The following is a 20473-nucleotide window of genomic DNA, read 5'->3' on the forward strand; positions in this document are numbered from 1 at the left end:
ACTAAAAAATACAAAAAAACTAGCCAGGCGAGGTGGCGGGCGCCTGTAGTCCCAGCTGCTCGGGAGGCGGAGGCAGGAGAATGGCGTAAACCGGAGAGGTGGAGCTTGCAGTGAGCTGAGATCCGGCCACTGCACTCCAGCCTGGGCGACAGAGCGAGACTCCGTCTCAAAAAAAAAAAAAAAAAAAAAAGATTTTCTTGCAATTTTTTTTTTTAAGCTCATCAGCTATCGTCAGTGTTAGCGTATTTTATGTGCGGCCCAAGACAATTCTTCTTCAGTGTGGCTCAGGGAAGCCAAAAGATTGGACATCCCTGATCTATGTATTTAACTTAAAGTATCACTCAGTGAGCCTCTGTCAGTATAATATTGCTTTCAAAAAGATAGTTATGTCAAAAGAAAAAATATAGCTAAGTATATAAAGGCATAAAAAACTTAAGACAATTATATGAACTTATTCTCAAATATTTTATATATAAAGTGTTTTACATAAAAATTTTTCCCTTGTATTATACTGGAAAATTATATAATTCATGATCTCTAATTTTCAAACGTTCTCAAAAGTTTAGATCTTCAGAGATAAGCTCTGAAAATATAGATCCATACATATAAAATATCAATGAAATTGCTTTAAAAATTAAACTTTTATCTAACTACAAAAATAATGGCATATACATGCATAAACCATCTTTAATTAGAAAATTTAGTAACGTTCATTTCAGGCATCATGAATTTTTCTTTTCTTAGCTCCTGTATTCTTAGAACCAGATTGCTGAAGCATGTTTGCAGCCTTCTTCTGGAAGTTGCCTGAATTTTTTTCCTCCATCTTTTTATCACCTTGTTCAGAATGACAAGTTTGAGATGATTCAGCCTATGAAAACAATAACAAAGCAAGCACCTTGGTAAAAATTCAGCCATTCAGTTTTCTCATGAGATTAAAGATTTCAAAATATTCTTTCTGTATCAGTTGGCTTTTTAAGTATACAGGGATCTAGTTTTTTTTATCTGCAAATGTCTATTCAAATATGAGCTCTATTTTGAATAAAAGGGGCTACACTGTGAGAGAAGTTCTAAAGACCTCAAATGTCCTGAGACACAATGGCACCTGACATGCTTTTGCAGACTTGATAGTATTTGGTTTATAACAGTGGTTTTTAACCACTGGAACAGCAGAAACAGACTTCTCAACTATTAGTAATCACAACCAAATAAGAGCAGGGAGCATAACAAAATTAGATTTTCAAATGGAGTCCTCCCATTCCAAGAGATTAGAAACCCCTAGTTTATGTTAAAAGGCCAGTCTAAATTCTTTCACTTATATCTTTACAGAAAAGTATGTTTTCTCTCTTCCATACCCAGAAATCTAATCAGAAAACTGGACCTAGGGAATATGACAGAAAAGCATCCCGTAGGCTTTAATATACTTTTAAAATATATAAAATATAATATACTTTAAATATATAAAACTGAAAATTAATAGCCAGTTACCCTGAAAGAGTTCTGCGTGGACTTTGTCACTTGCATAGTAATAGCATGTGCGTCATTGTTCAGAAGATTAGCTTTAGGTCCTATTTTCAAATATGAAATGGTAGCATAAGCTGTAAAACTGTAGTCTTCTCTGCATAAAATAAAGGCCAACAATAAGAAAGTTTTTGAAGGAATCACAGAAAACAAATTTATAAAAGTAATAACTGTGCAATAGTTTTTAACACATTGACTTGAAATAATAAAACAAGAATGCAAATAAAGCCTTTAAAGAAAATATTTTTGTTACATTTTTTGATTTATAGTGATTAAAGTTTGAGTGTTTTAGGTAAATTTCTATAGCATTTAAAAGTTCACACAAAATAACTGCAAAACCGTGTATTCTGTTGCAATTAAAAAGAAAAACCATAAAGACAACCTGAAAGGATAATGAATGGGTTTGTACATACTTAAGATACTGCTGTATTAGAAAGTGTGCAATAATCTTCTCCAGGTCTTCACGAGGAAGTGTGGGAGCCACAACACCTGCTACTCTCAGTTTTGCTGCACCCTTTCCCATCCAAGAATCAATCAGTTTCAATGGAGTGAGTTTTTCATTCAGTTCCTCTGCCTGCTTCAGGATCTTGATTAGATCTCTGCAGTACTCTGTTATATTCTTTCTTTCAAATGCTGTAATAAAACAAATATGGTAGCAGGTAACTGGGATTTAGAAATGAGGGCAAGGATAGGCTATCTTAAGTGGTTAAACTGGTTTAAAGCTGGTTATCAATGTGAGCCACCCTAAACACTGATTTTTAAATGTATTCTGAATGAAGACTAAGCTATTCCTCAAGTCTCTGACCAAGTTATGGTCTCTACATTGTGGGGTTTACAGTGATATTAAAAAAAAAAAAAAAAGTTATCAGAAGCCCTGCCATATACTCTAGATGTATCTGCTAGATGTGATTAAGTTACTAAGAGGTGTGCTGTATAGGAGACCCTGTCTAGTTATAGGCTCCTGTGTGCTCTGATTTAGCAACAAGAATGTCCTCAACTGATACCCCGATTATTAACAGACCAGTACTCGGATTTATATATAACACTTGTTATTTTATAAGATGGTTTAATAAACTCATAAATTTCTCTGCAAAGTTAAAAATGTAGTGGCTTCCACCTAACAAGGCATCAGAACTCAGTAAGGTCTTACCATGAGGTACTGGCTGGTCCAGATCTTCAAATACAACACACAGATGACAAAAAGTTAAAATACAGTGCCAAAATGATGCAGGCAAATCCCAAAATTGGGACTCAGCCCAGGAGGGTTCCCAGTTTCATGCAAGAAAGAATCTGAGAGCAAGCCAACAGAGTAAAGTGAAAGCACAGCAAGTTTATTAGCAATAGAGTATAGAAAATGGCGGCTCCACAGACAAAGTAGGGTTACCCCAAAGGCAGAGTGGCACTGTAGATTGCTCACTAGCGATATTTACAGCTACTCCTTAGTTACATGCTAAATAAGGGGAATATCATTCGTGAATCTTCTAGAAAAGGATACGGAGTTCCTAGAACCATGTAACTTTCGGGCATTGTCACGGCATTTGTAAACTGTCATGGTGCTAGTGGGAGTGTCTTACAGCATGCAAATACATTATATTTTCTAGTTCTAACTGGTTTGGGCCAGTTTCTTTGCTATATCTTGTTTGACCAGATCCTGTTTTGATCAGCAGGGTTGTGATCAATGCTCAGAAAACAAGTCCTGCTGATCTACGTTTAAAAGAATTTTAAGTAAATCTCCTATGACTAATTAGCCATTAACTGGATCAAAAATGATTCTCCATAATCTCTATTTTGCACTAAATTTTCTTCTCAATTAGTGACTATAAAGTATTAGAGATTATCACATGGTTAGTGTTTTCTTACAGAATAGCATTTCTATTCAGAAGAATTCAAATATTTTCCTTCATTTCTTAAACATTTCACATCCTCGGTATAGCAATATAAAATGTGTGCATACACATAAGACTTTTCCTTTTATTCAACTTTGTTTCAAAACTTCATGTTGATACTTTTAATTCTGGAAAATCTGAGTCACACTTTAATCTTTTAAATCCATTTGGAAGTCTAATACTTCTCTCATGTCCCAGCTGTATATACAGTTGTATGTGTGCCACATAATATTTTGGTCAGTGATGGACCACGTACATGCCAGTGGTCCCAAGAGATTGTAATACCATATTTTTACTGTACTTACTCTATGTTTAGATACACAAATACTTAGCAATGTGTTACAGTTGTCTGCAGTATGCAGTACAGTAACACGCTGTACAGATTGGTAGCCTAGGATCAATAGGCTATACCATATAACCTAGGAGACTATACCATCTAGGTCTATGTAACTACACTTTGATGTCTGCACAATGACAAAATCACCTAGTGATGCATTTCTCAGAACATATCTCCGTCACTAGGCAATATATGACTGTATTAGCCTATAAAGGTTTACAAAACAACAAACTCACCACTGTCTTTACAGCAGTTATCACACATTTTGTTACATGCTTCTGAGTTCCATACTTCATCAAAATGTTGAGCCATCAACACACGACGACATCTGCAAACACATTTAAAGATACAGATTATTAGAGGATATAATAAAGTTTTAAGAATCTCTTTCAGATTACACCATTATATACTGTATTCGCTTCCTATAACTTCCTTAATATTACCATAAACTTAGTGGCTTTAAACAACACAAATTTATTCTTAACATTTCTGTAGTTTAGATTTAGAAGTGTACTATGGGCCGGGCGCTGTGGCTCACGCCTGTAATCCCAGCACTTTGGGAGGCCGAGACGGGCGGATCACGAGGTCAGGAGATCGAGACCATCCCGGCTAACACGGTGAAACCCCGTCTCTACTAAAAATGCAAAAAATTAGCTGGGCGTGGCGGCAGGCGCCTGTAGTCCCAGCTACTCGGGAGGCTGAGGCAGGAGAATGGTGTGAACCCGGGAGGCGGAGCTTGCAGTGAGCCGAGATCACGCCACTGCCCTCCAGCCTGGGCGACTGAGCGAAACTCTGTCTCAAAAAAAAAAAAAAAAAAAAAAAAAGAGGTGTAGTATGGGTTTCACTGGATCAAAATCAGGGTGTCAGGTTCTTCTCACATCATACAATCTAAAATAATCTCCCCATTTTAAGGTTAGCCAATGAACAGTCTTAATTCCATGTGCAACTCTTAATTTCCTTTTGCCATGTGAGGTAACATACAGGTTAGGAATTAGGACATGAACATCTTTGGGGCACATTGTGCCCCTGACATAGGATTTTTTTCCCCACATATTCTTGATAAACACTGTTTAAAAAATTGTCTGAGTTCCATTTTTAAATTCAATGTTTTACAACTATTAGGAGAATATTCTTGACAGTAAAATAGTTTCTTACATTTTTAAGTAGCAATATTTGAGTCGAAGCCTTAAAATATGCTTCATGAGAATCTACTGGGCTTTTAAAGACATTTTCATTTTCTCATTTCTTTTAACTAGATTATTGTAGCATCTATTGGAAAGAAAGAACATTTCTATCACTGTCTGTCTGCTATTTACCACCTCGACATTTCTGAGCACTTTTTATGTGATAGGCAATAAGAGCACAAAGATAACTATGAAAAAAAGCTTTCAGGAAACTATATAGTCTAATGAAAGCCACCCTAAGTAGATTTAAACTTACTTCTTAAGGAGAAACTTGGTATTTCATTGACACATGAGCTAGCAGGATGGCACATGTTACTGAGCCTGACTCTCAAAATGCCTATCTTAACCATAGACCTTTTCAAAATTATTAAAGCATGTAACTGTACACCAGTGCCAGAGAAAAAAAAGCTTCAACTGCTATCAGTGGTCTCAAAAACCTTCAATTAAAAAAGTAGTTTTGGAGGATTATCTCAAAGATAGGGCATCTTTTCTTGATGCCCTACCTACCCTCCAACATCTGCTTTTATAGATCTGTACTTTGGTGTTACACCAATGTATTTAGTAAGAACTTAAAAACGGTGTCATATACTTTCATATTTAATTGATAAAAGTTATAAGAAGGTATGTGGCTTACTTGCTTATGTTTTGACAGTATGATACCATCTCATAAAGCTTCTGCTGTCCCACATTTTCCATCACCACCATTGAACTTATTCTGAATATATCTCCAAAGCCATAGTACAAAATGCAGTCTGCTTTCATGTCATCTCGACCTGTGGTGTAAGAAACCTTGAGATTGCAGAAACCTTGAGATTGCGGAATTACATTTAAAAATTCAAAATATGCAAAAATGATATATGTAAAATTAGCAGGCAATGTTGTATACTACATCTAGAAATTTTAGAGATGTGGAAGTTAATTTGTAATGGGTACCCTCAAATTAAAAAAAACTCTAAAGAGACATCAATAATCAGCTCTACTAAGTTAAAAAAATGTGTATATAATCCAGTTAAGTTACAGATTTGAAATCACTAATTAAAAATTCAAGAGGCAAAGATGAACATCAAATTATCTTAACACACATAAGAAGAAACAATTCAGATAACAACAGAACATAAGTAAAAATTTCTCCATATGCAAGTAAGTGTCAGACTGCTAAAAATACATTGTTCTAAAAATACTATCCAATAAAGATAAAATATACAGACTTATTAAACACTTATAATGTGTTTTTGGGAAAAGCTTTCTAAAAATTTACTTCTGGATTTGAGTCCTACATACCTGCACGTCCACTCTCTTGGTAATAATTTTCCATGGATTTACTCATTGAATGATGGATGACAAACCTCACATCTGGCTTATCAATTCCCATACCAAATGCAACAGTTGCCACTACTACCTGAAATATTTTAACATTTTATCAGTTAATTAAATCAAGTTTAAATATTTTAAATGTAAATTAGGCTTCCATGGAAGATTTATACCTAACCTGAATTTCATTGGCTGACCACTTTCTATGAACTGCGGTCTTATCTTCTGGCTCCAAATTGGCATGGTAAGCACCTGCATGAATTCCCAGATTCTGCAAACTAACCGTAACTTGTTCAGAGTCTTTCTGAGAAAAACAATATATGATTCCTGCAGTAAAATATGTGCATTTGTTAGATAGATATGGTATACTCCTGTAAGATAATTTTCAACATACACATTCGGGACACTGATTAATACAATGCACAGAAGGAAAAAAAGAATTATGAAAAATTTCAAGGCCTTGTGCATATATTGACATTTTGGTATAATTCCAGACTTGAGCACCAGCTTGCTTTAAAGCAGAAATGAGCCTGAGCCATCAGTTTTCATTCCCGTTATTTTTCTTTCTTTATTTCCCACTACACAGTATTTCTCAAACTGATGTCTGTAAGATGCTAACAAATGTGCTATGAGTGTTCTCCGGATTAATTTTGGGTTAATTTAGATTAATTTGCATGCAAATTAATTTGGAGAACATTGCATTCAACAAAGTTAAATGGGTGTCTCTCTTTATTTTCAGGGATGGTCAGGAGCTTCTAGTTTGCTGACATACTCTGTGAATGTCCAGGCAGAATAAATACCTACAACCTTTCTCAAATTTATTTGACCCTAGAACTCCTTTTACCCAGGACACCCATTACTGCCTCCTGGAAATCCATAGAACAGTTTAAAATGCTACTTTTACACAAATTCTTGGCTTCGGTAACATTTGTTTAGTCATTAAACCCAGAAAACCATGTATATATGGTTTACTGGTTATATGGTGGCTTTAAACAACACAGATTTATTCTTAACATTTCTGTAGGCCGGGCGCGGTGGCTCAAGCCTGTAATCCCAGCACTTTGGGAGGCCGAGACGGGCGGATCACGAGGTCAGGAGATCGAGACCATCCTGGCTGACACGGTGAAACCCCGTCTCTACTAAAAAATACAAAAAAACTAGCCGGGCGAGGTGGCGGGCGCCTGTAGTCCCAGCTACTCGGGAGGCTGAGGCAGGAGAATGGCATGAACCTGGGAGGCGGAGCTTGCAGTGAGCCAAGATGACGCCACTGCACTCCAGCCTGGGCGGCAGAGCGAGACTCTGTCTCAAAAAAAAAAAACATTTCTGTAGTTTACATTTAGAAGTGTACTGTGGGTTTCACTGGATCAAAATCACGGTGTCTGGTTCTTCTCACATCACACAATCTAAAATAATCTCCCGATTTTAAGGTCAGCTAATGAACAGTCTCAATTCCATATGCAACTCTAATTTCCTTTTGCCATGTGAGGTAACATACAGGTTAGGAATTAGGACATGAACATCTTTGTTCATGTCCTAATCTATTCAGTATGTACTACTGGATTTACTTATTGCTTTAATGTGTCCTTTACTATAAGAGAGTATATTTTCTATCCCTTTAGAACATCAGTTGCTTAATCCACTATTTTATACTCAGTGGATACGTACTAAATATGTGCTGTTGATAATTCACATTAAGTCATCAGGTCTATTCTAAAGCAAGTGTAAATAAGCAAAAATAGATCAGGCAATTTGATGACTCATAATCTATGGCATAAGCAAATGTCACACCCAACTTCTAAGATCAAGTGAATTAATTTTATCACACATTTTCAAGTATCTTCTGCTACACATTAATTTTTTTGGTGTTATTCAGTTATCAATATAATTCTCAATATAATATGAAGCCACTTTTTGAAAGTTATCTCTGTCTCCAAAGTTGGTTTTTACATTACCTGATTGCCCTTTGTATCTCCCATTAATGAGCTTTACAATATCCTCAATAAAATCTTCAGTATTTGAGGGCTTCTGCCGAACCTAAAAAAAACTTAACTTATTAAAAAGTAAATGAATGAGTACCATCCAAGTGGCTGTCTACTCACAACTTTCAGGATGCAGTTCTTTCATGACCATAGTGTTTTTCTATTACTCTTTCACTTACTCATAGGATTCAACCCATCTGACTCATCTGTTCCTCCTTCCGGACTCTTCTTGATCTTTATTTTTTTAATTTACCAGAGAAGAGCAAGCACAGGAGCAGTGAATAACTTGTAAGGATGAAGACTTTTTTATTTTGTGATGCTACTTTTATAAAAGCAAACCGTAACATAAATAACTCTTGAATGAAAACTCAGAAAAGTATTAAATCTATTCTTAAAAGGGTTTAGAAAGAAAGAAAAGACAGCTGTTAGGTTATTTTTCAAGTTTATCAAGTAAAATCTAAACAGAATTGGCAAATCTTTAATGGCATATTAATACTTCTATTAATTAGTCATTAATTTGAACAGAGATGTAATTAGGGTCCTTAGTATCACTCCATCCTTTCTCCCCATCTTTACACAAAAAAGAACATACAGAAATTTAACAAAGATATATAACTTACTCATATATTTTATAAAAAGTGTCACCTAGCAAGAGTGTCTTCCGTTTAATTTAACAAAGGATTATGTAGCAAAAGATACATGAATGAAGCCCTATTTACAGAATCTATTTATAATTACCTCCTAATGTTAAAAGTTTTTGTAAAGTATTTAACTGCTGCTCATGTAAACAAACATAATAAAAAGGTAGATCCTCTCTGTGTAATTCTTCACGAAAGTAATGAATGGACATAAAAATTACATACCTCATAAAATAGATTTGGCCTATTAAAAGAAGCTGTAAAAGTAAAACACTTTTCAACGCACAAAATTTTCTGAGCATCCGTCAAAACGTGATTGGTTGCAGTCGCAGTCAGCCCAATTAGTGATGCGTTAGGGAACTGCCGCTTTAAGATACCAAGCGCCTTATAATCTGAAAAAACAAATAAAGTAGCCCTTTTTCTATCCTTTAAGAGTTAGAGTAAACTATACCTTTTAACATCATGCAGATAATCGATGACTACTATGATTTTATCTCCACAGCCATCTATAGCAGTAAATTTGCAGTTCTGTGTTAGCCTCTTTGATGTGCAGGCTTTATTATATTTATTCCAGACATTATTCTTGGTCACAGTGGACTCAAGAGACAGTGGGTATAGCCACAGTGTTTTAATTTATTACAACTAACAAAAGACAAAACCGGCCATCAGACAAACCCCTGCTACCACCTAGTGTCAGCAGACCAAATAAAGCTTGGTAAGGGCAGCACTGCTTTGTATATAACCTATTTCTGGGAAACCATTCTAGGCTCAAACTTGTTATATGCATCTAAATCCCTAGATAGATTGTCCTTAATCTCCCTTAAGAACTTGAACTATTTGGGGGAAAGTGAAAAAAAATGTGGTAGAAATTGCTTATATGCTAAGTAGAGGACTACTATGAAAACACAGAGGACAGAACAGCTGCTTGGGAAGTGAAGATTTCAAGGAGATAATACTTGAGTTATGTCTTAAGAGAATGAGCAGAAGTTCACTAGGAAGACACGAACATCACGCAGAGGAAACAGCATACACACTGCAAATACACTGGCATGAAATTAGTATGTTCAGACAACAGCAAGCAGTTCACTGGGGCTGTCACAGAGTCTTGTGGTGGATGGATTTATTGTCCAATCCATTAAGCTGGAAATTACATTTCCCAGAATCTCTTTCCTGTTCCAAGTTAGAGCTGACCCAAAAGAGGAACTTGTGCAAGATTTGGTGGCAGAAGTGAACCAGCTAACATTGCTCCTTCAAGGTCTTTACAAGCAGAGAGGATGATGGACAGATCTAGAAGTGCTCAGCCAGTTCTAGGTCATCCTAGTTCTTTTCCAGTCCTCATTCAGCTGTTCCTCCCAACTGCAGGTCTTGCCAGTCAACAGCAGACCCACAGAGGCGATAGCTACTCACAGGAAGTAGCTTACCAGAGACCCTTCCACGACCTTCCCTTTAGGGGTCCTCTTTGCCACTGTACGTGCCAGCTGCAGATTTCCCTACAGGCTCTGCCTCGTCCTCCTGCACCAGTGCTTAGGCATCAATCTGTTACTTTTCTCTAATCCTCCAACTCCCCTCTTCAGACCTTCACTTCCCCAGTTCCTCCCACAATTGTTCAAGATCGACTTCCCACAGTAAAACCGTTATCCCGTAACATTCATCGTGACTCTGCTTCCCTGCCTGAACCCTGACTGACACTGTTATCTAGAACGCAGGTGAGGAGGCCGAGGCTGGAAGACCACGAGGTCAGGAGATGGAGACCATCCTGGCTAACATGGTGAAACCCCATCTCTACTAAAAATACAAAAAAATTAGCCAGGCGTGGTGGCAGTTGCCTGTAGTCCCAGCTACTCGGGAGGCTGAGGCAGGAGAATGGCGTGAACCCAGGAGGCGAAGCTTGCAGTGAGCCGAGATCGCGCTACTGCACTCCAGCCTGGGCGACAGAGCGAGACTCCGTCTCAAAAAAAAAAAAAAAAAAAAAGCTATGAACAATGCAGCCAGTTGATTCTAAGCTGAGACTTTATCCTATAGGAAATGAGGAGTCATCATGTAATTTTTTTTTTTTGAGATGGAGTCTCACTCTATCACCCAGGCTGGAGTGCAATGGCATAATCTTGGTTCACTGGAACCTCCATCTCCTGGATTCAAGCGATTCTCCTGCCTCAGCCTTCCGAGTAACTGGGATTACAGGCATACACCACCACATCTGGCTAGTTTTTACATTTTTTGTAGAGATGGGGTTTCACTGTGTTGGCCAGGCTGGTCTTCAACTCCTGACTTCAGGTGATCCACCTGCCTCGGCCTCCCAAAGTGCTGGGATTACAGGCATAAGCCACCGTGCCCAGTCCATCATGTAATTTCTAAAGACGTATGCTTCATAAATCATCTTTTGGTGACAGTGCAAAATATAGACTGGAATAGACAAAACACTGAAGGAAAACCAGTTAAAAGATGGCAGTAACAGACCAGAAAACAAATAATACAGAATATAAAATAAGATATGACATTAAGGACAAATTAGAAAGAGTAAAGAGACATACATGAACCTACAGGTCCTAGTGACTACTGGGATCTGGAGGTGGCAGGGAGGAGGGAGAGAGTGCCAGATTTACCCATTCATCAGTAGATAAATGTTGAACATCTTTTTCATTGGGTGCCAAGCAAGCACTTCCCTAGGCACTGAAGATAGAGTGATGAACAAGACAAAAATGCTATGCAAATATGTCTGTAATTCAAGCAAAGAAACAAGACAATACAAAGAGTAAGCCAATAAATACGCCATTAGAGAGTGGTAAGTGCTCATAATAAGCCCGGCATAGCTGGGGCTTAAGAAGTAAGAGAGGAAGAGTAGGAAATCAGGTAGACACATGGGGGCAGATCACCTATTACCCTATGGGCCCCAGTTAAGAACTTTGGGGTTTTATTCTAAGTACATAGTAGCTACTGGCTAGTTTAGGTAGGGAACTAACATGATTTGATTTATATTTAGAAAATATCACTGGTTGCTCTGTGGAGAATGAACAAAAAGGGTAACACCGGAATCACAGACTACTTAGGAAGCTACTGCAGTAGACCCGTGGAAGGGAGCTCAACTGTATGTAAGACGTAGGTGCACAAAGTGTAGACAAACTTGAGATTCATTTTAGAGGCAGAGCTGACAACACTGAGTGGTGGACTGGACCTGCAAAGGGACTGTAAATCAAGGATGGTGTGTCATCCATCATTTTTTTTGTCATCTCTAACCCTACCTTCTATACTCTGCTTTGGGATGCTGCACCAAGGACTCTGCACACGACGCATCAGCTTTGCCTGCTGGCCCTGCATGGAAGATTCCATGGCTGCTTCCTCCCTAACTGCTTCCTGTGGGCTTGCTTGTGTTCCTGTGACTGCCACCCCAGCAAGGCTTCTCATCCCTGCAGCAGCACTTCTTTCCTTAAGAGCAACTAAATACAGCTGGCAGTTTTTTCAGCCTTTGGAGAACCAGCTGTATCACAGATGTACCCCACCTCTGGCTCTACCAAGAGACTCCAGCACCAGGGAGCTCAGTTCCACGGGGGCCTCTCCTTTAAGTTTCTAAGTCTTATTTGTTTCAATCTTTTCTTCCTGTTCTCCCAGCCCTACAGGTGGTTGTTGCTTCTTCCAGCTTTTAACTCCATGATATCTTAGTTTTCTTTTTACTTTTTCAGTTATCTATGTAGCTACTTTTTACCTAGTTCACAATTCTTTATAAAAAATCCTCTGTGTTCAAATAACTGTCTCCTGACTGGAATCTAAATGATAAAGGTAACTGCGACAATTTTGGCTTCAGCAAACATGTGAGTGAGTGAATGACTTTCTAAGACAGAGAAGACTGAAGGGGAAAATTGCTTGGGAGTAGAGAGGAGAAGGGAGAAAGGAAAGGTGAAGAAAATAAAAAGTTTTTGGTTAGAACGTCGAGTGGAGTTATGGGGAAAATAGTGACTCCCAGTTGAGAAGAAAAAGAGCAGTTCTTTGGGGGAAATTTAGTTTCGTTCATGCTAATTTAGATACACATTTCTGATAAACAATTAGGAGTATAAATTTAAAGTTTAGAAGTTAGATAATTAGATATGGGAATAACGTTTTACACTTCGGCAGCAGATCCACAGAGACAATATAAGTCACGGTAATACTTAAGCAAGGGTGATAATCGTAAGTGATCGCACCACTTAGGTTGAAAATAGGGCAAGAGTCACAAATCGGGTAACTTCAGTGGCCACCAGGTAACAACCATGTGGCATTATCTGGTTAAGAAAGTAAGGTCCTTAATAGAAAGGACTATACATCCTGTTTAAGGCATTTGAATCCATTTAAAATATATAAATAAATAAAAACAATGCCCATAATAATTCTGTAGGTAGAGAATGCAGTCTTTGGGCTACAAGCTCATTATCCCTGGAGAAATGTAAGAAAGCGTAAAGACTGAGGTCAGAACCCTAGGGAACACTAATATTTAAAACGAAGACAAAGGAAGATGAGCGAAGGAGGTAATAATGGAAAGGAAGACACTGACCAGCATTACTGTACAGTAACCAAGGGAGTAGCATGTGGCAAGGTGAGAGGTGAATATATAAAATGTTATTGAAGTTAAGTGGGAAAAGGAATGAAGATGAGACCACGTGATGAAGCCACTGGGGGTGGGTCACCAATGACCTGTTTCAATAGGACAGTGGTGGCAGAAGGATATGATTCAATTAGTTCAGAATGGGTTAAAGGTGACAAATGGAGATGGTAAGCTGAGAAGTCTGATGGTGACAGAAAGAACAGAAAGAGGACAGTCACATTAAAAGGTGCAAAAGATCAGAAGGGTGTTTTAGTTTCTGTTTTTAGGGAGGGGACAAAAGAGACTCAAGGTGAAGGAGTGAGGAACTTGGCAGTGCAAGATCTTAAGAAGGCAGGAAAGGATGAAACGGGAGTGGTCACGGTTACCCTTATAAAGCAGTGGTCTTTTCTGCCTTAACAAAAGAAAAAAAAAAAAAAACAAAGATTACTTATGTTTGAAAGTAGAAAGAGGAGCTGTTCATACCTGATGGCATCTATTTCCTGTGAAGCAGAAAGCATCTGCTAAGTACAAGTTAGGGCCTGAATAGAAAGTTAATGATACGAGACATTTGTTGGAAGGAATGTATAAAGGAGTTGAAATAGGGACAAGTATAAGGACAGCTGAGGATAATGAAAAGCTGAACGGAGTTATACAATTTTTTTTTTTTTTTTTTGGGATAATGTTTAGTAGCCAAGCAGCAGGAATAGGGAAAGCGGAAGTCTAGATGAATCCAGCGTCTCAGGCACCACACCTGAAGCAGACTGGCAGAATGGCCAGGCAGTCCAGGGCAAACATAACAGAAGTCAGGGGCAACAGCGCGGTGTCTGGACGGGAAAAAGAGTGATTGCTATGTAGGGACAGGAGCCTGGATAAATAAACAGGGATTAAAAGAGGGATCCAGCAAATCCTAATGAGTGTGAAAAGCTTCAGAAGGAAAAGAGGTTGAAGCCAGGGAGTCGGATTTTTGAATTTAAGATTTTTTTGCATATAACAATTCTGAGTAACTTACTTTAGGCTATGACTGTAGGATTGGGTGGTGAGGTGAAGAAAAAGGTCACTAAAATATCTCATCAAAATTTAATGCTGAGGAGTTGCAGGTGGGTGCTAAAAAGACCCCTAGAATGATGACTAAAGATGACAACTTTGAGACAGATGCAAATTCTTCAACAAATGTGAAAGAATACCTAGATGTCATAAATGCCACAAAGATGTCCACTATTGGCTAATAAACATATGTGTCCATATTTGTCCATAATTGACAAAGGCAATTAAACTATAGACTACAGAGGGGAATGAAACTAAAGATTCTGCTTCTCAGTCCTCCTCATAATGAGGCAAGATAAAATGAGTAATACAGGCTGATCATCCCAAATCCAAAAAAATCCAAAATTTAAAACCCTTTTGGTTCCAAGCATTCTGGATAAGGGATATTCAACGTGTAACTACTTGAGGCTGATTTTAATAGAAGCAGAGATTTCCATCATGCCAAGCTGAGTAAGGACACGGTCTATGACATCAAAAAGCTTTCTAGATAAAACATACATACCAGGTCTGAAATCATGTCCCCACTGACTACAGCAGTGAACTTCATCCACAGCAATTCGAGTGAATCTCCTTGCTTCATAGGCTTTCTCTAGTCTTGACATAAACATTTTGCTTTTTGCAATTTTCTCTGGAGTCACATAAATCAGCTTTAACTCGGAGTTTTTATTTACCATTTCAGCATGAACCCATTTAACATGCTCCTAGTAAAAGAAAAAACAGACACAATGATAGTAAAACTAAGTGGTAAATGAAAACGTTCATTTCTCCAAAGCAATAATAGACTTCGGCTCTTCTAGGAGCAGACGTTTGGTTCATTAAAACTGAAACCATGTCCCAGTACTAAACATCATGGCAGCTGTGTAAATAGCATTCTAGTTATTTACTAACATCTACATTGTTGGTGATTTAAAAAAACTCACTTGACAAAAAAGAACAAAAAAAAAGAACATGAACAGATAGTCCAATGAAGAGCATTTATTCTATGAAGGGATAATTCTAAATTGTTCATAATATATTCTAATACAATTCTATATAATACTTAGCACATTAGATGTCACTTTTTTCCTTCTAACCTAAAGAGGACCAAAAAAGTATAAAAACATGCCAGTGAATGGGATAGAAAGAGACAATCAAACTGCTTTCATTATCCCAGCAAAGCAGTTTGTTAATTCCTAGATATATTCTAGTATACAGATGTTCTTTTTTTCTCTCTCCAACTTTTCAAGCAGTGGGGATATATCATGAACTTGTAATTATCTTCAACTTTCTAAACTACTTTCTATTACTATTATGTTCTTTTCCAATTTTAAGAAAGTACATTATTAGAAAGCAGTTTTCTCCGTAGACTGATTTTGTTGAATGAAGGAGCAGTTATAATAGAATGACATGGAGTTTAAATAAAACAAAAACATATGGGTAAACTAAAGGAAGCAGGGCTTCTTAGAGGTATGGCTGACTCTAGGTCTGCGCAGGAAATGCAAAAAATGAACATGGATTATCTTACTGCAAAAGAAAGCAAGGAGCAGAAGCAATGGGGTTAAGAGAAAAGATTCGGGAACCAACTTAAAGAGGCTCTCACTGCCCAAGGCCAGGACTATTTCAGCATTACATATATACATATTCATATGATTCCAAAGGTAAATCATATTATATCTCAAAATTTGTAAGTTTATAGTGATACTTGGGGGAAAAAATACCTTAAAAATCTTGTTGACCACCTTTGGAGAATGCTAGAAAACCAACTCTTTCTGAAAACTGGTAAAGAAAGGGGGAAAAAATCAAGCATTTTCATTGTGCAGAGTTAATGAGGAAGAAGTTCATTTTTGTAGAAAAAATGTAGCTAATACGAAGAGTGACTGAATTAGGTATCACCATTTTGCACCTCCCTAATGAAATCATGGCTCTCACGGTGCCACTCAGTGGCTGCTAAAACCATTAGATGAAAAGCTGATAACCAGAGATCAGGCAGACATCACTTGAACCCACTGATGCTTAGCATCACAAAAAGATAACCAGGTACTATGTACCACTTGAGTGATACCACAGTAAGTATACTCTTGCAAAAAACAAACAAACAAAAAAAGTTAAAGAAAAAAGAAAAATTCCAAATACAATCAGGCTTTTAGATCTAACAGGATCCAGTTACCTATGTAACAAACCTGCACATCCTGCACATGTACCCCAGAACTGAAAAGAAAGAAAAAAAGAGAGAGAGAGAGAGAGAAAAGAAAAGAAAAGAGAAAAGAAAAGAAAGAAAGAAAACACCACAAGGATGCAATCAGGAAAATGTAGAAAGATACGGGACAATTAATGTGGTTTCTTCAACAAAGAATTTGCATGGGAAATACAAAAGAGATAAAGGGAACCTATGGGTATATCAACCAAATACAATACAATGCATGAATATTATCTGGGCTATATTTAGAAAAAGAAAACATAAAAATGAGACAGAGAAATCTGAATTTTTCATAATTCTAAAGAATTGATATTAAAGTTTTTAAATGTGATGATGGCACAGCACTTTTCTTTAAAGTTAGAGATACATACTGAGGAATTTACAATTAAAATATGATGCCTGGAATTTGTTCTGAATAAATAAACTAAGGGGAAGGGGGTAGGGAAGACTGGAGGTATATAGATTTTAAAAAAATTAGCCATATGTTGATAACTGTTGAAGGGGGAAATGGCTACATGGCAGTTTTTATGCTATTCTCTCTCCTTTTGAAGACTTCAGTAATATGCTTTTTAAAAAAGAATAGCTGGGACATGCTTTATTCTACAGATGATGGTAAAAGAGTCCATCCCTAAATAGAAGAAATTCCATAGGTACAGGGTAACTTCTTAGTAATTCATATTTCATATTTAATTACACTGCATAATTAGAAATTCTCCCTTACTATTTTAGAATGGATAATACGAAACAGGTCAGCAAATGTTTCTTGTAAAGTACCAGACAAAAATACTAGGTTTTGTGGGCTACAAGGTCTCTATCACAATTACTCCACTCTGCCATTATACTGTAAAAGCAGCCACAGACAACATGTAAACAAATGAGCATGGCTGTGTTTCAATAAAACTTTATTTATGGATACTGAAACTTGAATTGCAAATAATTTTCACATTTCACAAAATATTCGTTTTAGTTCTTTTTAGCCATTTAAAAATATAAAAACTATTCTTAATTCATGGGACATACAAATATAGATAGTGGGCCAGAACCAGCCAAGAGCAGTAGTTTGCAACTCCTGATATAAACAGTTAACAGTTTATAATTTTATAAGCAACTCAACTGCAGGTAAAGCTCCTACTTCAGTGAATAGTTTATATTTAAAAAAAAAAAAAAGCCACTGAAACATACCTTAGAACTTGAAGCATTTAACATGGTTGCTGAAATTCCTAATTGTTTTAAAACCATTAATTGGTCTTCCATAAGAGAGATCAATGGGCAAATGACGAGTGTAAAACCTAAAAGAAAGAAAGAAAAAAAAATCTACCTTAAACTTTACACCACCCTCAGAATCAGTTGCAAACCATTCACCTTCTTTTTTTTTTCTTTTTTTTTTTTTAGAGCTGGAATCTCGCTCTGTTGCCCAGGCTAGAGTGCAGTGGCGCGATCTTGGCTCACTGCAACCTCCACCTGCACGGTTCGAGCAATTCTCCTGCCTCAGCCTCCTGAGTAGCTAGGAGTACAAGCACCCACTGCCATGCCTGGCTAATTTCTTTTGTATTTTAGTAGAGACAGGGTTTCACTGTGTTGCCCAGGCTGGTCTCAAACTCCTGAGCTCAGGCAATCTGCCCACCTTGGCCTCTCAAAGTGCTAGGATTACAGGCATGAGCTACCATGCCCAGCCCATTCACCTTCTTAACTTGTGGGCACCGCCCATCAGTTCAGATTAATTTTTAATGCAGCTTTAGTGAAGCTTACTTACTTCTTACTCTCATTAATTAGATATGAATAAATGACCAAACAAGGTAACTATAAGCCAAATAAACAAACATACAACTAAACAGAACTCTATCCTTATAAAAATAAAGACAGATGTTAACATTTCAAATGTTTAATTTGCTATCATTTTAAATAATTACTATTGGTATTTTCAGTAAGGTAACATATATCAGTTCAAACACTAAACAGTTTCATCAGGGAAAAATTACTACAAAGCTTTCCCAAAAAAACAGTAACAGTTTATAATTTTATAAGCAACTCAACTGCAGCTAAAGCTCCTACTTTTTATACGAGATTAATTTATGCTGACTAGAGCTCAGTGAACAGTTTACTGTCTGAATGAAGTTATAGTAATATGCCCCCTTCCTTATAATTGAAACTGTTTAAAGTACAAAAGCTATTTTACAGTTAAAATTATACGGCTTTGCGTTTCTGTAGTTCGTTTCTTACAACAACCTTTGGCAGAGTGCAGACATGTTTAAAAAACATAATCAATAAAATAATTAATAAAATCAAAAAACATAATCAATCACTTATTAGGGATTTTGCCCAGTCAGTTATTCTCTCTCCTATTATTTTCACTTTTCCTGACTAGCACCTACTCATTACATTTAAACATGGTCAAGTCTCTCTCATCTTGGAAAACACCCACTATGGTCTGAATGTTGGTATCCCCATGGAAGTGATTAAGTAATGAGGGCTCTGCTTTCATAAGTGGGATTGGATTAATGCCATTTTACAAGAAGTTTAAGGGGGTGCCTTTTCTTTGCCACCATGTGAGGGTGCAGCAAGAAGGTGCCATCTATGAGAAACACCCCTTCTCTAAACACCAGAATCTATTAGCATCTTGATCTTGGACTTCCCAGCCTCCAGAGCTGCAAGCGGTAAACTTCTATTGTTTGTTAATTAACTGATATAAAGCATTCTGTTATAGCAGCTGGAATAGACTAAGATAACACCTAATTTATGGCCCCCTCTCTTCTTCCCTTCATAGCCATTCTTTTCCAAAGAGCATCCCACACTCACCAGTTCCACTTCCTCAATTCCTACTCACTTCAAACCATTGCTATTTGGTCTCCACCCAGCCATTTCAATAAAATTGCTCCAGCTAAGGTCATAGATGAGTCCTTTGTCATTAAACTCATTGAAACTTAATCCTTATCATATTTGACATTTTGCTAATAGACATCACTATTAACCACTCCTTCAAACACACCCTTCCCTAGGCTTCTAATAACACCATGCAATCCTGGTTATCCTACATGTTGCTACTCTTTCTCAGCCTTGTCTGCAAGTCCTCTTTCTGTTTATCCCCAAACTCTTGGTGTTCTGGTTTCTGTTCTAGGCCTTCTTCTCTTCTTATGCTGCTCTGTAATTCATTCCAATGGCTTCAGTGCCATCTCCACACTAACAATCTCCAACTCAGACCTCTAACACCAGGCTTTAGACACAAACATCCTCCTACTCAGGACAATTCCATCTGGATGTCTTAAAGGCATCGTAAATTCAGCATGTCCCAAATAAATTCATCATCTTCCTTCTCTCCATTCCCAAGAGTTCTTTCTCCAGTGTACCCCATTTCAGTGAAGAACCTCACCATTGTCCAAGCCTAAAATTTGAGCATCATTCTTGACTATTCTTTCTCCTTTCCCTGCAGGCAATAAATACCAAGTCCCACTGAATCTATCTTCCAGATGTATCTGGAATTCATCTAACTGCTAGAATTATCCTTCTAAACCATGAAATAATGAGTCTCTTACCTGTGTGAAACCCTTCAATGGCTTCCTGCTAAAACAAGGAAAAGTTTTTAAAAATAAGACTCTTGGCCGGGCGCGGTGGCTCAAGCCTGTAATCCCAGCACTTTGGGAGGCCGAGACGGGCGGATCACGAGGTCACAAGATCAAGACCATCCTGGCTAACACAGTGAAACCCCGTCTCTACTAAAAAATACAAAAAACTAGCCGGGCGAGGTGGCGGGCGCCTGTAGTCCCAGCTACTCGGGAGGCTGAGGCAGGAGAATGGCGTGAACCCGGGAGGCGGAGCTTGCAGTGAGCTGAGATCCGGCCACTGCACTCCAG

General features: G+C 37.6%; 1 protein-coding gene across 1 annotated transcript in view; it reads right to left on the reverse strand.

Annotated features, from left to right (window-relative positions):
* Window positions 1-659: 659 nt before the first annotated feature.
* The window catches only part of RECQL (RecQ like helicase), a 32327-nt gene continuing 12513 nt past the window's right edge, over window positions 660-20473 (reverse strand). The window contains exons 6-16 of the mRNA XM_025402904.1: window positions 17808-17914; window positions 14952-15150; window positions 9079-9245; window positions 8189-8270; window positions 6415-6563; window positions 6207-6324; window positions 5560-5698; window positions 3978-4069; window positions 1932-2151; window positions 1486-1615; window positions 660-868 (exon numbers count right to left, since the gene is read on the reverse strand). Of these exons, the coding sequence (XP_025258689.1) occupies window positions 716-868; window positions 1486-1615; window positions 1932-2151; window positions 3978-4069; window positions 5560-5698; window positions 6207-6324; window positions 6415-6563; window positions 8189-8270; window positions 9079-9245; window positions 14952-15150; window positions 17808-17914 (1556 nt within the window). The 3' untranslated portion in view covers window positions 660-715. The remainder of the gene's footprint in view (window positions 869-1485; window positions 1616-1931; window positions 2152-3977; window positions 4070-5559; window positions 5699-6206; window positions 6325-6414; window positions 6564-8188; window positions 8271-9078; window positions 9246-14951; window positions 15151-17807; window positions 17915-20473) is intronic.

This window comes from Theropithecus gelada, chromosome 11 (assembly GCF_003255815.1).
Source record: "Theropithecus gelada isolate Dixy chromosome 11, Tgel_1.0, whole genome shotgun sequence".
Lineage (NCBI taxonomy): Eukaryota > Metazoa > Chordata > Mammalia > Primates > Cercopithecidae > Theropithecus > Theropithecus gelada.